Source organism: Cyrtonyx montezumae, unplaced genomic scaffold, assembly GCF_038088225.1.
Source record: "Cyrtonyx montezumae isolate F1298 unplaced genomic scaffold, pur_monq_1.0 scaffold_3, whole genome shotgun sequence".
Classification (NCBI taxonomy): Eukaryota; Metazoa; Chordata; class Aves; order Galliformes; family Odontophoridae; genus Cyrtonyx; species Cyrtonyx montezumae.
The window spans coordinates 74,987,817-75,007,239 of NW_027072034.1; the positions used below are offsets into that span (position 1 = coordinate 74,987,817).

General features: G+C 39.1%; 1 protein-coding gene across 1 annotated transcript in view; it reads right to left on the bottom strand.

The window, feature by feature from the left end:
* EPHA3 (EPH receptor A3) overlaps positions 1-19,423 on the bottom strand; it is a 215,294-nt gene that overhangs the window by 69,773 nt on the left and 126,098 nt on the right. The window contains exons 4-5 of the mRNA XM_065741938.1: positions 2,505-2,660; positions 1,661-1,996 (exon numbers count right to left, since the gene is read on the bottom strand). Coding sequence (XP_065598010.1) covers positions 1,661-1,996; positions 2,505-2,660 — 492 coding nt within the window. The remainder of the gene's footprint in view (positions 1-1,660; positions 1,997-2,504; positions 2,661-19,423) is intronic.

Sequence of the window (19,423 nt, forward strand, 5' to 3'; positions counted from 1 at the left end):
GACAACCATGTCGCAAGAGTCATGTGTTCCAAAACAAAATCAAAATCCACCTTGCATCATGTTGCAAAGGCAGCCAGCTCTGGGCCCTGGGGAAGCACCTTGCAAAGCAGAAGACCTTTGCAGAGAAATACCTTTCACTGATCCTACAGAATTCATTTAATAGTGTCCCCAGGTGATTTCTAGCTGCTATGGTGATGAACAGTCTGAAAAGAAGTGTCTCTGATACAAAAGAAATCAGAAAAGAGCAACTAAACAAAAGCTGCTCAAGTCACTGACAGAAATATCCCAAAAATGTAAATACAACAATAGCAGTTTATTTGTTATACATACATACATATATATATATATATATATATATATATATATATATATATATATATATATATATATATATATATATATATATATATATATATATATATAAAGCATGTTTCAGAGCTGAAGTCAATACCTAGGTGAGAAAGGGATCACAAGAAGACATTTCTATTGAGCAGATCCACCTCTTTCTGCCTACTACAGAGTTAGATAGTTCTCCAGAGCATTTGCAAATATACTGACTGCTGTCAGAAAACCATCTGTTCTCACATTTCTATGCCTCCCACCAAAAGCAGATCTGATATATGAGGAGAAGAGACATAACCTCCATAGTGAAAAACATTGCAATAACACAGCTTACTAGGAGAATGTCTACTTCGAATGATCTTAACTTGGTCTGGGCTTTGAGGAAGACAGATGTAGGTATTTTTGAGATGTGATGTGGGATGGGAAGAGGTGAAAGCAGTCTCACTGCATACACACGTGCTTTTAGTACAAAGCATCCTGATTCTGAACAGCAGGAGTAGGGCCACCGTAATTTAAGGACTTAGTCTTTCCCTTTACTGGCAAGCATTTCTCCAATCTTGACACCTAAACAAATGCTAGAGAACAGCCTAGATTCTTCACAACTTCTAGACGAAACCTTGATAAATAAGACACAAATGGCAGAATAATGCAGCAGTAACAAAAGCTCTAATCTGACAGTCAGAGCATACTGCTGTGCTTGCGCAGGGCCTAGATGACTGTAATAAGTCTCCACAGAAGCAGAGCAATCCCTTTGCACATTACCAGCCAAGGGACCAAGTACTAATTCAGTATTCAGCTCCACAGCCCCATCATGTTGGCAGTGGTTCAGGATTGGTGAGAAAACTTGCACAGGATAAAAATAATCAAAATAATAAAAAAAAGCAATGTTTTAAGCCTCTCTAATTTAATGTTAGCTTTTGATGTGTCTAATATCAAAGCATTTTTTTCACTTCTATTTAATCAAAATTAATCACTAAGATTACTACAGTAATTTATGTTGGAGATTATTGAAATGAGTGTTTTATTAAAATCTGGTTTTATTAATAAAACACATTCTGGCTACAGAATCATATGAGTCTGCTATTAAGGACTATTAACTGGGGACTGGGAGTTAATCATAATAGCTATGCTGCCAGGTCCTTTGACAGCAGCACATGCTGAGTTTGTTTCTGCTTTTACTTTTACTAGCACATTCAAGTCAATTAGTTACCCTAGTGTATGAGCATTCTGAGTAACTCTGTAAAACGAGGAGCAGAGACAAAGGTACATACACCTCAGTAGTTCTGAACAAAGAAAGGGTCGTCAGGAGGAGACTCACCAGCCTGATTAGTCGTGATGCTGACAGCAGCAAATTGTCTGGAAAGCGTACTCAAGTCAGATACCCCATTGACTGCATCAATCTCAAAAGTGTAATTGGTATGTGCCAAAAGGTCCACTACTGTCACTGTGGTGTTGCTGAGGCCAGTCTGACGGGGTAAGAATCGTACGTTGTCACTACATGGCTCACATATCTTGCTGCTTCCTCCACATTTTTTGCAAATGATGTTGAAAGTGACATCCTTTCGACCCCCAGTGTCAAGAGGCCAGCTCCAGTCCAGGATAACAGATGTCTCATTGATGTTAGAAATAACGTTTCTTGGAGCAGATGGTGGTCCTACAAAGAAAAGGGAAGGCATTTCTGTATTGCTCTAAAATGAGAGTAACAAGGGCACAGGCATATTAAAGCAAAAAAAACATAACCAAACTGTTCTAGTTAATTCTTGTAGAGACTCCTGAAATATTTCACTAGACTACAGAACTAGAGCATCAAGAACAATGTTTTGCTCTAAACAGTACTCTCAGAACATAGTTCAGGACTGAGGGGGGTTGCACTTCTACAATTGTTCTGTAGGTCAGCTATTGATAATTGCTCTTGGATTTTGCTGATTGGTGTGAGTTTAAAAGCCTTAGCTCTCCTTCTCAACTCTGACAAAACGGAGAAAATGAGAAGAAAATGATACAAATCCAGCCCAACAGTTTTTGGTAGCCTGTCCAACATGTATGAAAACATGGGAGGCAATGGATGGCTGACTGCAGTGGAACATGGGAAGGAAGCAAGCAAGCTGCTCAGATACAGATGGAAGAGCAAAAACGACAGCCCCAAGCACAATGATGCTACTCACTGGTGCAAGCCATGGATGGAGGGTCTTTCTCAGAGCGAAAGTAATTCTTTTCACACCTGCAGTTCAGAGATGCATCTTCATAGGTAGAGCTGTGAGGTGGGCATTTAGCACACTTCACATTGCCAGCAGAAGCTTTGTAGAACCCAGGTCGACAAGCTGCAAAATGAAAAGAGTGGTATTTTAAATTCCATGGACAGTTTCTCCATTTTAAAAGGTGATCTCATAATTGCCTTGGAATCTTTCATATGTAGATCATATTCTGGGGTGTTTACAATCTAAAATCCACAGCTTTCTCATGAGAAAGCTGACAGAAATTATCCTCTTAGTAGAATGAAGTCCTGTATGAATCAGCTTCAATTTATATTCAGTTTTGCTTGGATAGCAGAACAGTGTATTGCAAGAGGAAACATTTTCTACACTGCATTAAAAAGACTTGATATATTTTTCTTCACTTCTTGTTTATTTACCAAAAGATGGTCCCTAAATTACAGAATAAATTGATGTTGTCCTCTTCTTGTTGCTGGGATTTGCTCACAAGTGGATGCTAATTGTAACCTAATAAGTTCAGTGTGACTAAGCAACATAAAATTGAGAAAACAACCTGAAAATTGAAAGATCTATTCCACTACTGAAGGACCACGCTTCAGACTCTATGAGCTGTCCCTGATACTGGCTACAAGAAACTCGTGGGATACGTACTATGAAGATGCTTTCTGTGTTAACACAGTCCTCTAGGGATGGTGCTGGGGCCCACAGGATCTGCATCTGACAAAGTCTTGGTGGCGTTCCATTCACATTTACACACCCTTTCTGTTTTGGTTCCTGTAACATTTCAGGCCAATTCAAAGCCACATTTGCATCAAATGAAAATGGCCTTTGAAGTAAGTTACAGAAATGAACAATCAAGTAAATATCTTTTTATGAAAAACCCATGCAATTAAATAACATGGTTGACTTCTTTCCACTCAGATGATCTCACCATATAAAAATAAAATAAAAAAAATCAAACCAAAACCAGATAACAGACTGCAGCTCAGCTGCGGTTCCTCTCCAAGGCACGCATCCTTCTCCAAATGGAATTTTCCCAGTATGGTCACTCTGACTGACTCACCAATAAGTCTGTAACCCACAGCTACACTACAGCAGCACACAGACAATGCAGCAAAAAGGATTACATCTGAAAGCAGGTTCACCTATTGCTTTCATTTCACAGCAAGCACCTATCTAACACACTAACTTCACTAACACTCTTAGAAATCCCCAATACATTCTCATATAATGTTAAAAAAAAAAAAATTACAAAAAAAAAAAAAAAAGCTACACAATCTAAAATACAGTATTTTTATGTCTGGAGCCCAGACAGTCAAGCATGGATATAAAATTGTTCTGGACCTGTCATTGATTTAAATGCTACTTTGAAGCCAAAATAAGAGGTTCATCAGTGTTAACATGAACCAAAGCAGGCTCACGCTTTTCATTTTTGCTTATGGAGGTGAGCTGATTCACAAATGTAGTATAAAATGCAGGATACAAGATGATGTGGTCCTGTCCATTCATGCATGTACTGCCTAAATAGAAAAAAAAATAAATGTTTGGATGAGCAGTCTGTGGTAAACAAAAATAATTCTAACACTCTCATAAGGGTTGGAGTAGAGGGAAGCTGCAGTACTGGCTGTGCAGTTCCCACATTACCATCTAAAATCATATCCTACATGAATTTCTGGGTCATTAGCTTTGGGCACTAAACATCTGAATGAAACACACTGGAAAGCAGAGGGAAACCAAAACCTCACACAGCTGCACATTCAATTTCGAAACAGCTTAACAAAGAAAAACCTCCTGCCACAGCATTGAGCCCATCCAGAGATGTAAGAAACGTTTCACAGGGAAGTGCTAATCTCAGCCACCCTCCAGCACTTCCCAGCCTTTGCAAATAGAAGCTGCCTGGCTGCAGCTGCTGCCTCCCATGCCACTCTAGCAAACAGCTGAGGAGAAAGTCATCTCCCACTTCACAACACCTCCTGCAAGCCTTAATGAAGTAATCCCCAGATTGAGCCTCCAGTGCATGGTGCCACCAGGCAACTTGTGAAAGCCGAATTGCTAAAAATGCTCCTGTAGCAAAGCTTGAAGAACGTAATGCCAAGCTGTAGGATTCAGCACAGCCTGACCTTCTGCAGCTGGGGCTGCTTTTGTTTCCATCTCCTCCCAGACTGCAAGGCTTTTTGGAGATTCTAATTTGTTTAATTTGAGGAAAGTAAAGGAAAATTCAACAACTCCTCTTAAACACCTCCATTAGGAGAAAACACAGCAGAAAAGAGAATTGGCTTTTTTGGTTTACTGCCACAGTTGCAATCCTAAAACTCTTATCCTCTCTCAACTATTACCCCATGTTTCTTAACATGACAATGAATTAAACATCAATAAACAAGCTTACATAAGCTGTGGAGATTTTGTGGGAAAGGTAAAGGAAGGAGTCATTCTTCATCATTAAATAATATCTTAGAAGGCAGTAAGGCACTGGCACAGCCTGCCTAGACATTTTGTGGATGCTTCATCCCTGTATGCATTCCAGGCTGGGTTGGGTGGAGCCCTGGGCAGAGGTTAGAGCTCGATCTTTAAGGTTCCTTACAACCCAATCCATTCCATGATTGCATGAAAAATAGTAGACTCCACTTAAGAAATGGAGGTACTTCTGTGGGGAAGGAGAAGAAACAGGAGCAAGATCAGGCTGCTTCTTTTCCAGGAGGACAGGGACATCCCTGTTTCCCTGCTGCCGCCACAGCATTTGGTGGTTGAGATGCACTGCTGGATCCCCGCTGTCCCAGCACGTCCTAGCGAAGACATCCTGAACTCATAGCTTCCCCTCAGGCTGTCTCACACTTACTGTCTCTGTCACAGCAATTTAAGATTATTCAGCACTGCAGCCCAAAGGAGAAAAAAAAATGCAATTATACTTGAAATTGAAGCTTGGAATGGGAGTGCCAACAAGAAGTCATCTCAACGTATTTAGTATTATTATTCTTCTCCTAATGATTTTTTATTTCTGATATAAAAAGGAAAAGAAGCTTTCAATTCAAATGTCATTCATTCTTTCTTATGTCAGAAAAAAATGGATTACACAAACTGACAGAAGAAAGTTTGGCTTTTTAAGGTGGATACCACAGCTCCTACTTCAGTCAGTAGCACACAGAGAGTTCACTAAATTTGTAATTTCAGCATGGGAGCAGCTCTGAGAAGCACAGTTCCTTAACATTTATTTTCAGAAGCCAAGGAATTTTTCTTCCCCTCAGTTTCATGTAGCTTTTGTACAAAAAATAAGAGTGCAATTATCTGTTGCTGAGGTTGCTGAAAGTACTGACATTATTAATAGGTAAGTATTAAAAAAAACCCAAAACCTATATACAACTAAAATACTATCTTGTATTTGCACGTGTTTCATGTGAAGCATTCAAAGCCAACAAACTCTGACTACTTTCCTGCAGCCCCAGTCTCACTCCCCTCCCTACTCAGGGAAGGGTGGGAATTTGTCCCCAGAATCTCTCACTGCCTGACACTTGCTGGCAATGGTAACTCCTGCACTACTCCAACCACGAACATTATTTTATAACTGTATTTGGACTGACTTCCATCTCTTCAGCATGAGTTAGAGCCACATTGGCTTCATTGAAGTTATATGCTGGTAAGAGATTCAGGAATGCAGCTGTCCTCATTACTGGGTAAAAATGAGTTTCCTTAAGAAAAAATTGATGAGCGTCTTAGGGAGTGGTGAAAGTTACTTAGGGAGAGAAAAACAACGTGGCCATCTACAGCAGTTACGGCTAAAATAAATGGGACCATCTTTTCAACAGTCACATGACTGATGTGTTTGAGAGAAAAACATGGTCCTAATTATGGGTTGAATGATTAGATTTGAATTAATTTGAAATTAAAATATTAAACTGTTAAGTATATATCAGCACCCAGATCCTGCAGCCTGCCATACACAGCACTACCACCAATTCCTAGCCGCACACACTACTGAATGCCCCAAACCGTGTAGCCAGCCTTGCAATCCCACTGCCTCAGCCCCAGTCCCACAACCAGAGGGTGTCCCTTGGCTCTTCATGCCAGCAATAGACATGCCAGGCCCTGGGGCCTGGCTCAGGCACTGCAGCACTGTGGAGGAAGATACAGCTGCAGCTAATGTGCAATCAAGTGCTCCTCTGCTGCTTAAGACAACAGCCCAAGGATGAAACACGACTGTGACAATGAACCACAGAAGTTAGCAAATAAGGAAAGGCAAAGACTTCACAGCATTGTCATTTGGAAGCACTTAGGACTTTCTTCTCACCACATGTGTGATGGTCATGGTCAGGAGACGATGGCAGTGTAGTGTTCAGCAGCAGAACTGAACCCACATACATGTATAAGAGCAAAATGAGATGTGGCACAGCATTCAGCTTGTGAAAACAGGTGACATAACCAGCAGCTCAGATTAACATTATAAAACTCTCCAAACCATTTTATTTTCCTTGGACAGGTCAACTTCTTCCCTTCCTACATGTGTTTATACCTTCAATAAATAACAAAAAGGTAAAAACCATGATTAATTTTTAATGGAGGATATTTCACAACTGCTAATTTCACGCTTCTTTCACAAATTGAATCCAGCCGTATTTGTCATTCATGTGCTATATTAAAAATAATACTGGACAGACGTATTCTGCTTTTGGCTCAGATACATGAAGAGTGGAATTAAAGGTAAAAGTCTGTCCTGAATCATCCCATCGTCAAGTTTCTATCGCACATCATTCACTTCACTGAAAATGTCTCATTTTCTCCTCCCTTGCTCGCTCTGGCACCCTGCTTTGCAGGACATACTGCATTATAACGTGGATTTCCTGCAAAGTCCCTCAGGGCAGGGAAACACTCTTCAGCAGCTCTAGTTTACATTAGTATATACAAAGCCACTTAATCTATAGCTTTACATAGGTGCACATCCTTTTTTGCCCTGGCTCCTGGGAAACTTCTTGCATGCCTACATAGCCCAAACAGGCTTCTAAAAAGTAGAGCATATTTTCAATTCTTATTTCTATAGAACTTAAGACAAGCTTTTTGTCAGCAGAATCAAGTAAAGACTGTGATACTACTTCAGGGAGCAATCCTCAGAGCTAAGTACTGTACCACGCTGTAGAAATACAGGCAGGGGACAGAATAGCACTGTCATACTTTGATAGGTCTCTGTATGTGTTGAAGAGGAGGGGAAGGAAGAGGAATAGACATCAGCAGCCCTAAGGCTTCCCCACTTGTGGAGATGCTCACTATAGGCTACTGAACTGGCAAAGAATCATGTTTTTTCTTTTCTGAACTATAGTGCCGGTGCAAACCATCTGTGCCCACAGACGGAAGGGAAATATGTCTGAGAAAGGTTTTTGTGAGGGTTAAAATCCCTGGTGGGATGGAAACCACCAGAAGATTCCCAGAAAGAGGCACAGACATTGGCTTTTTCCTTCTTCCCCTCACCAACTGTTCTGTTCACTGGGGAAATAAAAGTTTACAACTCTTTAACCAAGACATAACAAGCACCAACCCCACTGCAGACTTTAGTACGCTATGTATAATAACTGAAATAATTACAAATCTGCTAGCAGCAGGAACAACCCAGCCATTTTTGCTGAACATTATCAGCAAATCAATAAAATCGTGTACTGTATTTTCTGTGCAGGAAACACACTTTTTACTCTGAAAACACAGACTAAATTAAAAGCTGCATTTTAAATATTAAAAAGATGTAACCATCACTACTTCCATTGTTAGCTTTGCAATAGCTCTGGAAAAATGCAGCTACTTATTACGGTAACTTATTCTGGGGAGGAAGACTAGTGAAGAAGGAAGGATGGTCTGTGTACACTTTTGCATCTATAGACATGAAAATTACAGTTGAAGCTGCTGGCAGATGAGAAGAACAGCAGCTACTCACAGCTAGAAGAGATCAACAGTTAACAAAGACAGCACTGTTCCTTTCCTCCAACAGTGACAAGGCCACCATCTGACGGCTCAGAAAATTCTGTCTCTCCTTCACCATCCCCTTCCCCTCCAGCCCTGTTCTGTCAGGACAGACAGTATGCTATGCATGCAGCAAGGATCCACTGTGATGAGATGCTGCAGTGTTTCTAGAAAAATCACCTTGGGAATAAGCACTCATTTTTCACACCTGAAAGTGGCTGCCCATACAAAAAAAAAAAAAAAAAAAAAAAACCAACAAAAAAAACCCCACATTCAGTAGTATTCAATCTTACTCATGAAATTTCTGCTTTTTCTTCCTCACTTCATATTTTATAGTGATCTGTGACCTTAATGTATTTTAATCAGATGCTTTTTAAATTGGCTTTACTCCCAGGTCAAGTCATTCAGCAGAAACAATTCCTGTTCTTTGTTTAATAACTGTTACTGGCAGACATATTAATTATATGTACATAAGAGATAGCTTTATCTTGAGGGAATAACACTGCACCTTTCAACCACAGTCTGTAATAGTTTCACGTTATTCCTTGCAGGCTTCTGCATCTCCTTTTATGAAGTGCATTATGGCCATGATTGCTACCAGCAGCATTGTTAAAAGTGCAGCCTCAAAGACAGTTGGTCCTAAATGCAGCACTGTAGTACATTTGCCCTAGCTTGTGGGTATGCAAATATCATGCTCCAAATTGCATAAAACATTTCAGCTCATTTGTAGGCATTTGTTGGGGTGGGGGGGAGGTAAGAAATCTTTCATTTACAGGAAATCACTGAGAACCACAGTCTCGATTTGGAACTTAAAGAAAATAAATACAGCTCTACCTTAATTCCACCCATACTTGGTGAGTCACTGAAGCAAGTATTCAAAAAGGGAGTTTAATAAACCTATGTTTATAAGCAGTGTCTTTCACTTTCCCTAAACAAGATGTTTTCCTGAAGCAGAGCCTGGACACATTGAGATATATTAAACTGTCGTTTTGACAAGCAAAGAAACCCCACATTCTGTTTCTTTAGAAGCTAATTTAATCCACTCAGATGAAAAATAACTTCCTAATTTAAGAGATATTAAAAAATGAAACAACCGAACAAACAAACAAAAAAAGCTTAAATTAAAGAAATACAAGAAAACATACCCAACATCAGCCTGAACTAAGGGAAAAAAAATGGTTATGTGAGCATTTCTACAAAGAAATCTGAGTTTTAAATGACCATTTGTCAAGGATGGAATAACAAGATACTTTTTCCTTGAGGTCAAATTACCCTATGGACTCCTCAAAGGCAAACAAGAGGCAGGATCTTAACAGCTTCAAACAATGGATGCTTCCTAACATCAGCGAACAAAATACAAACCTGTGTGTCACAGAGGGCATGAGCTCTTGTGAAGGTGATTCCTTTCCAGCTCATAGGAACCAATGAGCTGTTGAGAAGGCACTGCCCATGCTTCACTCTTTTCAAAGATGAAAAATCAAGAGAGTGGCCTCTAATCTCCCCAGGCTAGATATAATTAATAAGTGAAAAACAGCTTTATCGCTTCAGATAGATGTGGATGTATAATTGCTCTGTGCCCAATCCAGGCTAGGCTAACAAATTTTCACATGGAAGCTGATATAAAGAACAAATGAACTGTCACACAGATTACATCTAGCCCTAAAACTTAACCTTTGTCTAACTTGCACCTAATGGTAACACCATCTGAAAGTACAAGAGAAACCCACGTAGAGGATAATCATTTGTTCTCCTGAATTATTTTACTCTCATCTCTAAAGCCTAGATATTATTTCAAAGACCTAAAGCAAAAGGTTTAGTATAACTGCTAGTTTATCACTCACAAAGATTAATTATGGAATCCCTCCATATTACTGTTGTATATACAGAATAGCCGACATTTTTTGCTAAATCTTAGTCTCAGTACCAATTTCTCTGACATTCCTGTCCAAGTTGTTTGTGACAATGCACGTGTTGTTGCAAAACAGTGAATTCAGAAATATGAAAAGTGTGCATTTTGTCTCTGGCACAGAAGGAAGATGAATTTGCATTTATCGATGCTGAACATTCTATTGAAGTGTTCCATCTTTGTTAACGCACACAGGAGAACATCGCTGTCCCCATTTTACAGGTGAGGAAATTAATACAGAATAGGCTCTGATTCCTTTCTTTCAGTGGCACCTCCTAATCAAAACACTGCCTCGTGGTTTGAGGGATGCTAAGAAGAGCTCCCAGATGACATAGGTCCACTACTGCAATTAGCATGAATTAGTACTTTTGTCAGTAGTCTCAGCAGAGCTGTCAAATTAATTGGAAAAGCAATTTAACAAATATCTTTCCCCTTAGAGATACTCTTTTGGGTCAGGGTTGAGCCACACTGATTGAGCAGTGTGGGGGAAGCTTATACTTATGCCCTCACCAGACCTGCATTGTTGATGAAAATAGAGAACATCGTTTTCCGAGGCTGTGACTCTGGTACCTGTGACAAGCAGTAGACTGACATAGAAAGTACAACTGATTGTACAACCCCAGGAAATATTCCAGATAAAAATAAATTAATTGATCAAAATACTGGAATAACAGACAGTGGCTAGAAAATCTAAATATTCTTTTTTTTTGTTTGTTTTTGGAATCTCATTTTATTACACCTCAAAGTTAGCTCTTTCAGTTTATCTCTAGTTTGTACAGGCATAGATAAATAGTGCGCTGTTTTCCCATTTTTAGCTATATCTGAATTCAATCACTGCAGCCAAAACATAGCCAGATGCACAGAAGCCTTAAGGTTCAAGAAGCAAGTACTTGGAGATGGTTTATGGTTGTCCTCCATCACACATAAATGCACACAAAAAAGAGTTGGCATTTTTAAGCACTCAGATTAATAAGAGACCAGAATTTAAAATTCTGAGTCTATGCCTTATACAGTGGCAGCTACTTGAATTTCTTACTGTTTCACTGCCAACCGTTGACACACTGGTGCTAGCATTCACGATGAAATAGTGCTGGGAAAGGGAAGCTCTTAAGTGGAGAAGTGGTGGACCAACAGCAGGAGCTGAAAACTATATGAAAAATTTCCTATGGTCTAAGTCGCTGTTACTACTTGCTGAGGTAAGTTTGGGATGCAATTTAGTGTGTCAAAACATAGTTGTAATTTGGAACAGAAGTACGAAATGGTCATTGTTTAGATGATTATGCTGCTAATGTCACTTGATGGGTACATCTACATAACCACTTTACAAGCATTAAACTTTACATCTGAAGAGCACTTTTAAAGCAAATTCTCAGTTGTTCCTTCTGGTTGTGATCTGCTTCACACTGTCATCTCCAGAGCATATGAACAGGTAAACTAGGTGATGCTACATGCATTCTACAAGATTAAACTACAATCAACCTGGAGTAAATTTCAATGAAAAAGATGTAGTAAAGGTACAGGTATAAATATATCAACTGTATTTCTCTACAGATCTATTCCTACTGGGCTACAATACCTGCTAATATAGACATAAACACAATTATTAGCTTTCAAATATCTCAGTGCAGTCAGCATTGATCAAATTGTTAGATATTTCTATGAGAAGGAAGATTTTAAAAGCTCTAGTAATGGAAATATATATTACTTCATTAAAGACATTAAGCATATAATCACAAATAAACAGACATTATCAGCCATATTCTACATTTTCTAGGACTTAGATTAGGCATAAAAGGAGGTTTCAGTAATTACTAAAAGTCTTCAATCAGAAGACCAAATCATTATGGTTTCATCATCCTCACAACCTCCTCTTCTCTTCACATGCCTTTTTCACTGATTGCATTTTCATCTTTCCAAAGGAAAGCCTGAAAATTAACCAGCTACAGCCTCTGGGGACACCTCTGCAACGGCAATCTTCTTCTCACAGCTGAAAGGAAAGGCTTTTGTAAAACTATCTAACCATTCAAGTGCAATATTTACACACTGTATGCTTTAGCTCTTATCTGGGCTTCCTTGGTATTTTGCCATTTTAGAGGAGAACTCTTAATTACTTAATGTGCATTTTTCTATGCATGCATTATAAAATGAGTAGCTTTGCAGAGTAAGCAGTTATCTGAACAACAACGAAGAAACAATAAATGTAAATGGAAAAAAAAAACAACAACCTGACAGTTCAGCAGTTTTCTTCACTCAGTACCTGTGTGAATTCAACAGGGGTGGAAGCTCAGATATTCAGAAAACAAAACATCTTAACTACTTCTGCAGAACTAAATCTCTCCCTATAGTGCAGAAAGTTTATAAAGAGTAAAGGAAACAGGAACTTGATATTCTTCAACAGCATTTACTTTGCAATGCAGAAAATTTATCAGAAGTATGTTTTCAGAGTTGCATTCTGTATATATTTACTCCAGTAAGTGCTGCTGAGTGCCAGTATAAAATGCCACATGTTCAATTGACAGTTTTCAGCTCTACTGAAGATTAATGCTATTAGCAAGTTGGCACCTCTGCGTGCCATGGAGAAAAGAACTAAGGAATAGAATTAAAATATTTTTAATGATTCTTTGTTGTTTTATACAAAAGCTTTTACTGTTTAGACATCATCTAATTTCCTGACTAAAAGAAGAATAAGAAATGATAATGATCACCATTGCTTATATTCTCAGCTTTTCAATTTTTTTGCCTGAACAATTCAAAAGCAGAAACTAAGAAAACTGAAAAGACATACAAACTCCTCAAAAGTCAAAAGCATTAGGGCAAATCCACCAGGACGTATGATATTCTGCGTCCATTAGTACCAAGTAATGGAAAAGAAGGGCTGTGGTGTTTTCCTGCTAACAACTTCTCCTACTAGAAGTATTCTCACCTACTCCCGTTACAACCCTGCGGGGCTGACCAAGAATCCTGAGCTACGCAGTTTGCAGCTCAACTGAAATAATTTTTATGCTCAACATTGAAAATAAGGAAATAAAGTGGGGCTGGTTACATTTGCTTTATCAAACTCATTAGAGTTCTTCATCTACAAGACCTCTTTCAGTTCTGATCAAACAAGGCCATAAAACCTTATGCCATGTTGGATAATGAAGTAAATTATATGCTGGGATATTGAAGCAAAATTAAATCTTTGTGGGTCAGGGCAGCCCGTGCTATCTAGATTATATATGACATGCTATCACAGTGATTTATGTAAAACATAGGAAAGTGTTGCATATGAATAGAGCAAGTAGTTCAATCAGCCCTATGAACAATAAGCAATATATTAAAGTGCAAATCTGGTCGTAAAAATAGTGAAATGATGATAATTTATCATTTAATAAAGCATTCCATCCCTTTTTATATGTGCAAAATTAAAATATGTTACAGCCACAGTAAGGAGGGCAAATCTCAGAAGTGAAAAACATTTCCTTTTTCTTCGCTAAGGCACATAACCAAAAATTTGTACTTGCTATTTAAAGATCAACAACAACAACAAAAAAAAACATGTCAGGAAAAAAGCAAACTCTCTGAAAAATCAAAACTTACATAAACCTCCCAAAATATGTGACACGGGACACAAAATTAGGTTTCCTTGCAAACTGAAAACATCATGTTAATAAATCTGTTCAGAAAAATGGAACATTACTACTCTCAAAGTCCTTTGGTAAAGCTATAAGAAAAGCACCCTTATATTATCTACTGCTATTTCTTCCACCACCCTGTATGCTATGCCACAGAGAATCAAAGATACTCTGCCCCAAATCTCACTCATGTATTTATTTGTCAAGTCTGGGGCATGCCTGGGGATGAGATGCTGGAGAGCAGCCCTGTACAACCGGACCTGTGGGTTCTGGTTGGCAGCAAGTTGAATGAAAGCCAGAAGCATGCCCTGGCAGCCCAAAGGGCCAACTGTACCCTGGGGTACATCAGGCCCAGCACTGCCATAAGGATTGGGGAGGGGTTGTTCTGCTCTGCTCTGTGCAGCCTCACCTCCTGCATTTGGTGCAGCTTTGGCTGCCACATTATAAGAAGGAAATAGAACTATAGTGTCCAGAGTGCAGCTTGTGTGCAGCCTGCTCCAGGATGCTGCAGGGACAACATTAGTCTATCTGAAATTGCTTAAAATGCATCTTTCCGCAAATGCATGGTTCTGCAGATTATGAACACTCATTACATAAGTATTCCATATGTGGGTTTTCTACTGTTTAAGTAGCTCTGTTCCTTAGCCAGATTAACCCAGTTAATTGAAGGATAATAGGAATCTCATAGTAATAAATAGAAAAGCATCTATAAATGTGTCTATATAAAGCATGGTGTCTATCTAAATCAATAAAGCATTTATACATTTTTACTTGCTCCTCACCTGGCTGCCTGTGCTCAATGTCAGGTTAGATGTATAGAGTGAGTGATTACAATAGGCAAGTATAGATGTTTATTTTGAAGGCACTGTCAAAATGCATTAGCCAAATGCCATACTGGAGCATAACTAATCTGAAATGATCTTCCACTAACATGAATTTCCCCAGTGTTGTGGTCTGTCGTGCTGACATCATAAAGGAAGATTAAGTCAGCTCTCCTCACTTATAAATACAAGATCCAAGCTGGTTAAGCACTTTTAAACCCATCTGGTGCCAAGAAAGCACCTCACAGAACTCTTCAGTTTGGATTGTTATCATCTTGATACACACAAACTCTTCAGTTTGGATCGTTATTATGAATGAATGAACTGTGCACGAATCTCCTTTGTGCTACTTTCTGAACTGAAAATGCTACTGTCTGACAAATGCATGGCCAAGGTAAGAAGAGGTAGCTTACTCTAGCACTGTTAGAAATTTCTCTGATGCTCCATGCCACTTGGGACAGGGACTGTGAACTACTGTATTCAGGGACAGATGGTCCTACTATGAGCAAGGAAACAGATTTGCAGTGACTGGGAATGCAGACACTTTCAGATATAACCCAAGTTAACTTTCTACTGACCCTCTCATAATGAAGAAAGCTTTGCTTTTATATTAGGATGAAGGAATGTTTTGCTATTTCCCCACTTTTTCTCTTGGTTACAGCAAGCACATATGTAAAGCACTGAGTAGAAGTTAGCTAGCAGCAACTAGCCTTGTTAATCCCAATGAATAGTGTAAAGTAAGAGCTGAAATGCTTACAACTGATTTAACAGCTGCCAACAGTCTGTTTTGCAAAGCCTGATGCAACATTTGTAAAGTTGTCTTGAATCGTATTACTTGCTCTTTCTGTCCTGCAAAGCAGATGGAAATGTTTCCACCCTGCCTGCTTAGACACATCCTCCATTTGCTTTGGCTTATCTGTAGCAATGATTCTCAGTTTATCTGAAACGTATGCAGAGACTGGCAGCACCATAATCAATTCAGTATGCAACTCTCACCCCTAGTTTAACAGGTGGCCTCTTCTGAAGCTCAGAAGAAAAGGTTAAACTTGATGGGACAGAGTAGGAAAGAGAGAGCAGCATTCTCCTGGCTCTTGTCATGAGCAGCGGACAAGTGGAACAGGTTCTGTACATCTTACTTTTCCTTCCCTCTGAGTCTGCAGGGGGGAAAATAACTATCTAAATTTCACCAGAAGAAACACTCAGCTACCTAGCAGCCAGAAACAGGAAATTCCAGACTACAGTTTTTAGGACAATGTGTACCTACCAGCAGTCTCTGCATATTTGTGCTTTTGACCACTCTGAAATGAAGCGTAGTTTCAAAGACTTGTGACATCTAAGAGAACCTCTCAGAGAACCTCAGAAGTGCAGAATATTGCAGAGAAATAATTTAACTGCAATAATAGAAATTTCAGATATACTGTGGAAGTTACCGGTCGTCTGTTTTCATAATCCTTACTGAAGATAGGTGAACACTTTAAAAAGACTCATTAAGCAGTGTAATCAAAGCTAACCTTTCACCGGAACAAAATGAAGAGCTGTGATACAGGAAAATATCACCTCAATCACAATCAGTTTTAAATTGTTGTAAATTTCACGTGTGTCATTAATTAATTTTTTTTTAAACTGTGCATTTAGTCAAGCGTTCAACTTGGTTGGCTGTCTCAAAAAGGGTGTTGTTATCTCAGGGTATTTAGTACTTCTTACACTATAGGGTATTTTTATGAAATTTGGGGATACAAATATTCTGCTCAAATTCATTTATTTCTGTCCTAAATACAGAATGGCTTTAGTTCTTTCTATGCAAGAAAGCAGGTACCACATATCTCATAGAAATAGAAGAATTGGGAAGAGTGGTTCCTTTTGTCAAGTCCTTTGTGGTTTTGTGCTTTTGTTGTTGTTGTTTTTTAAAATGACATTCTTCCATCTGCCCTCTGCCCCACCCCCAAGTGTTGCCATTTGGTGAAATCTTTTTTCAGTTGTAGTAAAAATTCATATTGATGAGACCAGAATTTTGCAATCTACTCTAGAGAACCTGCTTTAGGAGCAGGGATGGACTAGATCAGGCACGTCCAACTCATGGCCAACCTCAGCTTGCACTGCAGCTGTTCCCTGTCCCAAGCCATCATAAGACTCTCTGTCACGCTCTGCCTCACCACGTGGCCCTTTCCACCAACAGTGGTGGTTTAATCGTGTAGTACTAATATTTCACTACTTTTAAGAAACCTGTAATACAACTGTCACCCAGCAAAACTCATTTTACCCTCGCGTCTAAAACATACAGAAAAGGATACAGCAAGTTCCCTCTCTCATTTTCCTCCACCATTGTGTACTTCATATTTTCTTATGAAGAGAACTTGCTCACACAAAATGTCTAAAAAATATCCACAGCCCTTTCCAAGGCTACTTTTGATGGTAATTTCTATCCTAGAAAAACACTGTGCAAGTGTACATAAGGCTGAATTTTCTACTGCATCATAAATAAAGGGAAGGAAATATTTGAGGACCAAAAAGTAACAGAAAATAATCACAAAGTAATGCCAATAAGAGACTATTCGTAATTAGCATTTTGCTACCTGAATGCTCACTGACATTAAGATAGCACAGCTCAAGTAAAAAAGATGCTGCGTGCAATATCTAAGCAGTACGCTTCCCAGTAGACAAAAAAAAGTTACTATGATATTTTCATAGCCAAATGTTCCATGAATTCCAGATTACTAGCATAATTTAGTTTTATAAGATATCTTGAAACAGTTCCAACTCAAGCAACAGAAGAGTTGGCCTGATGAGCTGCTAGGAATCCATATGATCATTCAGTCTTCATGTTCACTAAATTTAACGTTGGCTCTTTGGAGTTGGGCTCCCAGAGAGGAGACAGACGAGGGCCAGCCAAACGCTGCCAGGTTCAGCAGTGAAAACCTAGAAGTGACAAACTAGCTGCCTAATTGTTAGCAGCAGGCAGTAGCAGTTTTAAGTAGCAGTATAATACATTTGGGGGTTATGCAAGGCAAAATTAATTTACAGAGAATTGGTATCCAGAGCACTTTCAATCAGATGTGATGTAAAAATCCTAAGTTCCCATTAAAATAAATTGGAGTTATATTTGCTTCTACCTTGGCTGATTTTGACTACAGAAATGTTGAGTAGTGAAAACAGATTTGTAAGGTTCTGGCTTTATCTACAGATTTTATCTCTCTAATTGTGTACTGTGGACTGACAAGAAGAGTATACACAATCACTGTTAAATTATTAGAAGTTTGTTCTGTAGGTGCCTACATGTGAGAAATGAGGTCTAACCCTCAATCCAGCAGATCCCAAGCGAAGCTTAAGCTCCTGAATCAGTAATTTAGTTCAGGGTTACCATAGTTAGGTATAGAGAATAGAAAAGATTAAAAAGGGGATTAAAATCCTAGCCTATGGAAAATGTAAAAGGTTGTTTCCAGTGGTGACACCAGTGAACAGGAACATGATGACATTATAAATGATAAATAACCAGTCAGCATGGAAAAGGTAGATAACGCTGATCTTGCCTCTGGGGAAAGGATGAAAAACCTCTTGAGATCACTGCCTTCCCCTTTGTACAGCCCTGCGATAAGGTCCTTTATCATTCTCTCAAGCAGTAAATAGGGATGGGAAATTCTCAATCAGGCTTTTACAAGAAAAAAATTCACCGGCTTCATCCCAAAGTCAACAGTAGAATTTTCCAAAATGAGATCAGTGATGAGAGCATTCAGAATATTGCAGAGATGAGTGCTGCTGACAAGGAAGTCACTGGGAGACACCAAGAAGAAAGTGAATCGCCACACAGCAGGATACGGGGTCCCTTCTGCAAGAAAGGGGAGCTTTGCCTTTACTCCTTCTGCAAGAAGGGGGAGCTTTGCCTTTACTAACACAGGCATAGAAAGATTACTGCTTATTTTTCTGCCATTTTTATAGCTTGTCTCTCCAAAAGGACTACCACAGACAGCTATCAGAAGGAGGAGGACTTGGACTAGAAAAACATGCATTGCCATCCACCTTACCCAGTAGTGTAACTGGCTAAGGTGTCTTTTCTCTTTCAATAATTTCTGCATAAACTGTTGCATAGCCATCTTTTCCTTAGCTACATTTTCATACTTACATCTACAGCCTTGCATTTTTATGGCTAACAATAAAATAAGGCCATTCCTACTTTGTAACAGACAAAACATATTCCTAGTGAACTAAAGACTACTTGTAAAACAAAATACTAAAAAAGTCTTTCAAAAGCTCATCACAAAATCCTCTCTTTTTTAATTTTATTTTTGCCTTAAGATACATTTAGAAGTAAACAAAGGAGTCCAAGCACAACTAAACCACACTGTAAGAGGTTATCACGAGTAGTGGCAATTGTATTTGCGTATGTTCTTGCCCTGGTGTAAAGCTGAGATTGAAAAATGCACCTGTGTAAGATTTCTTCATTTACCATGGGCTAAATTCATGGCAGGTCCTTGCCTTTCCTCCTCACAGCCACCTCCCATGCTTCAGTAGCTCAGGTGCACATCTAAGCTCAAAGAGAACAGCAGCAACCTGTATTAAACCATTAAAGTGGCTTCAGCACATATGCCCTGTGTGGAT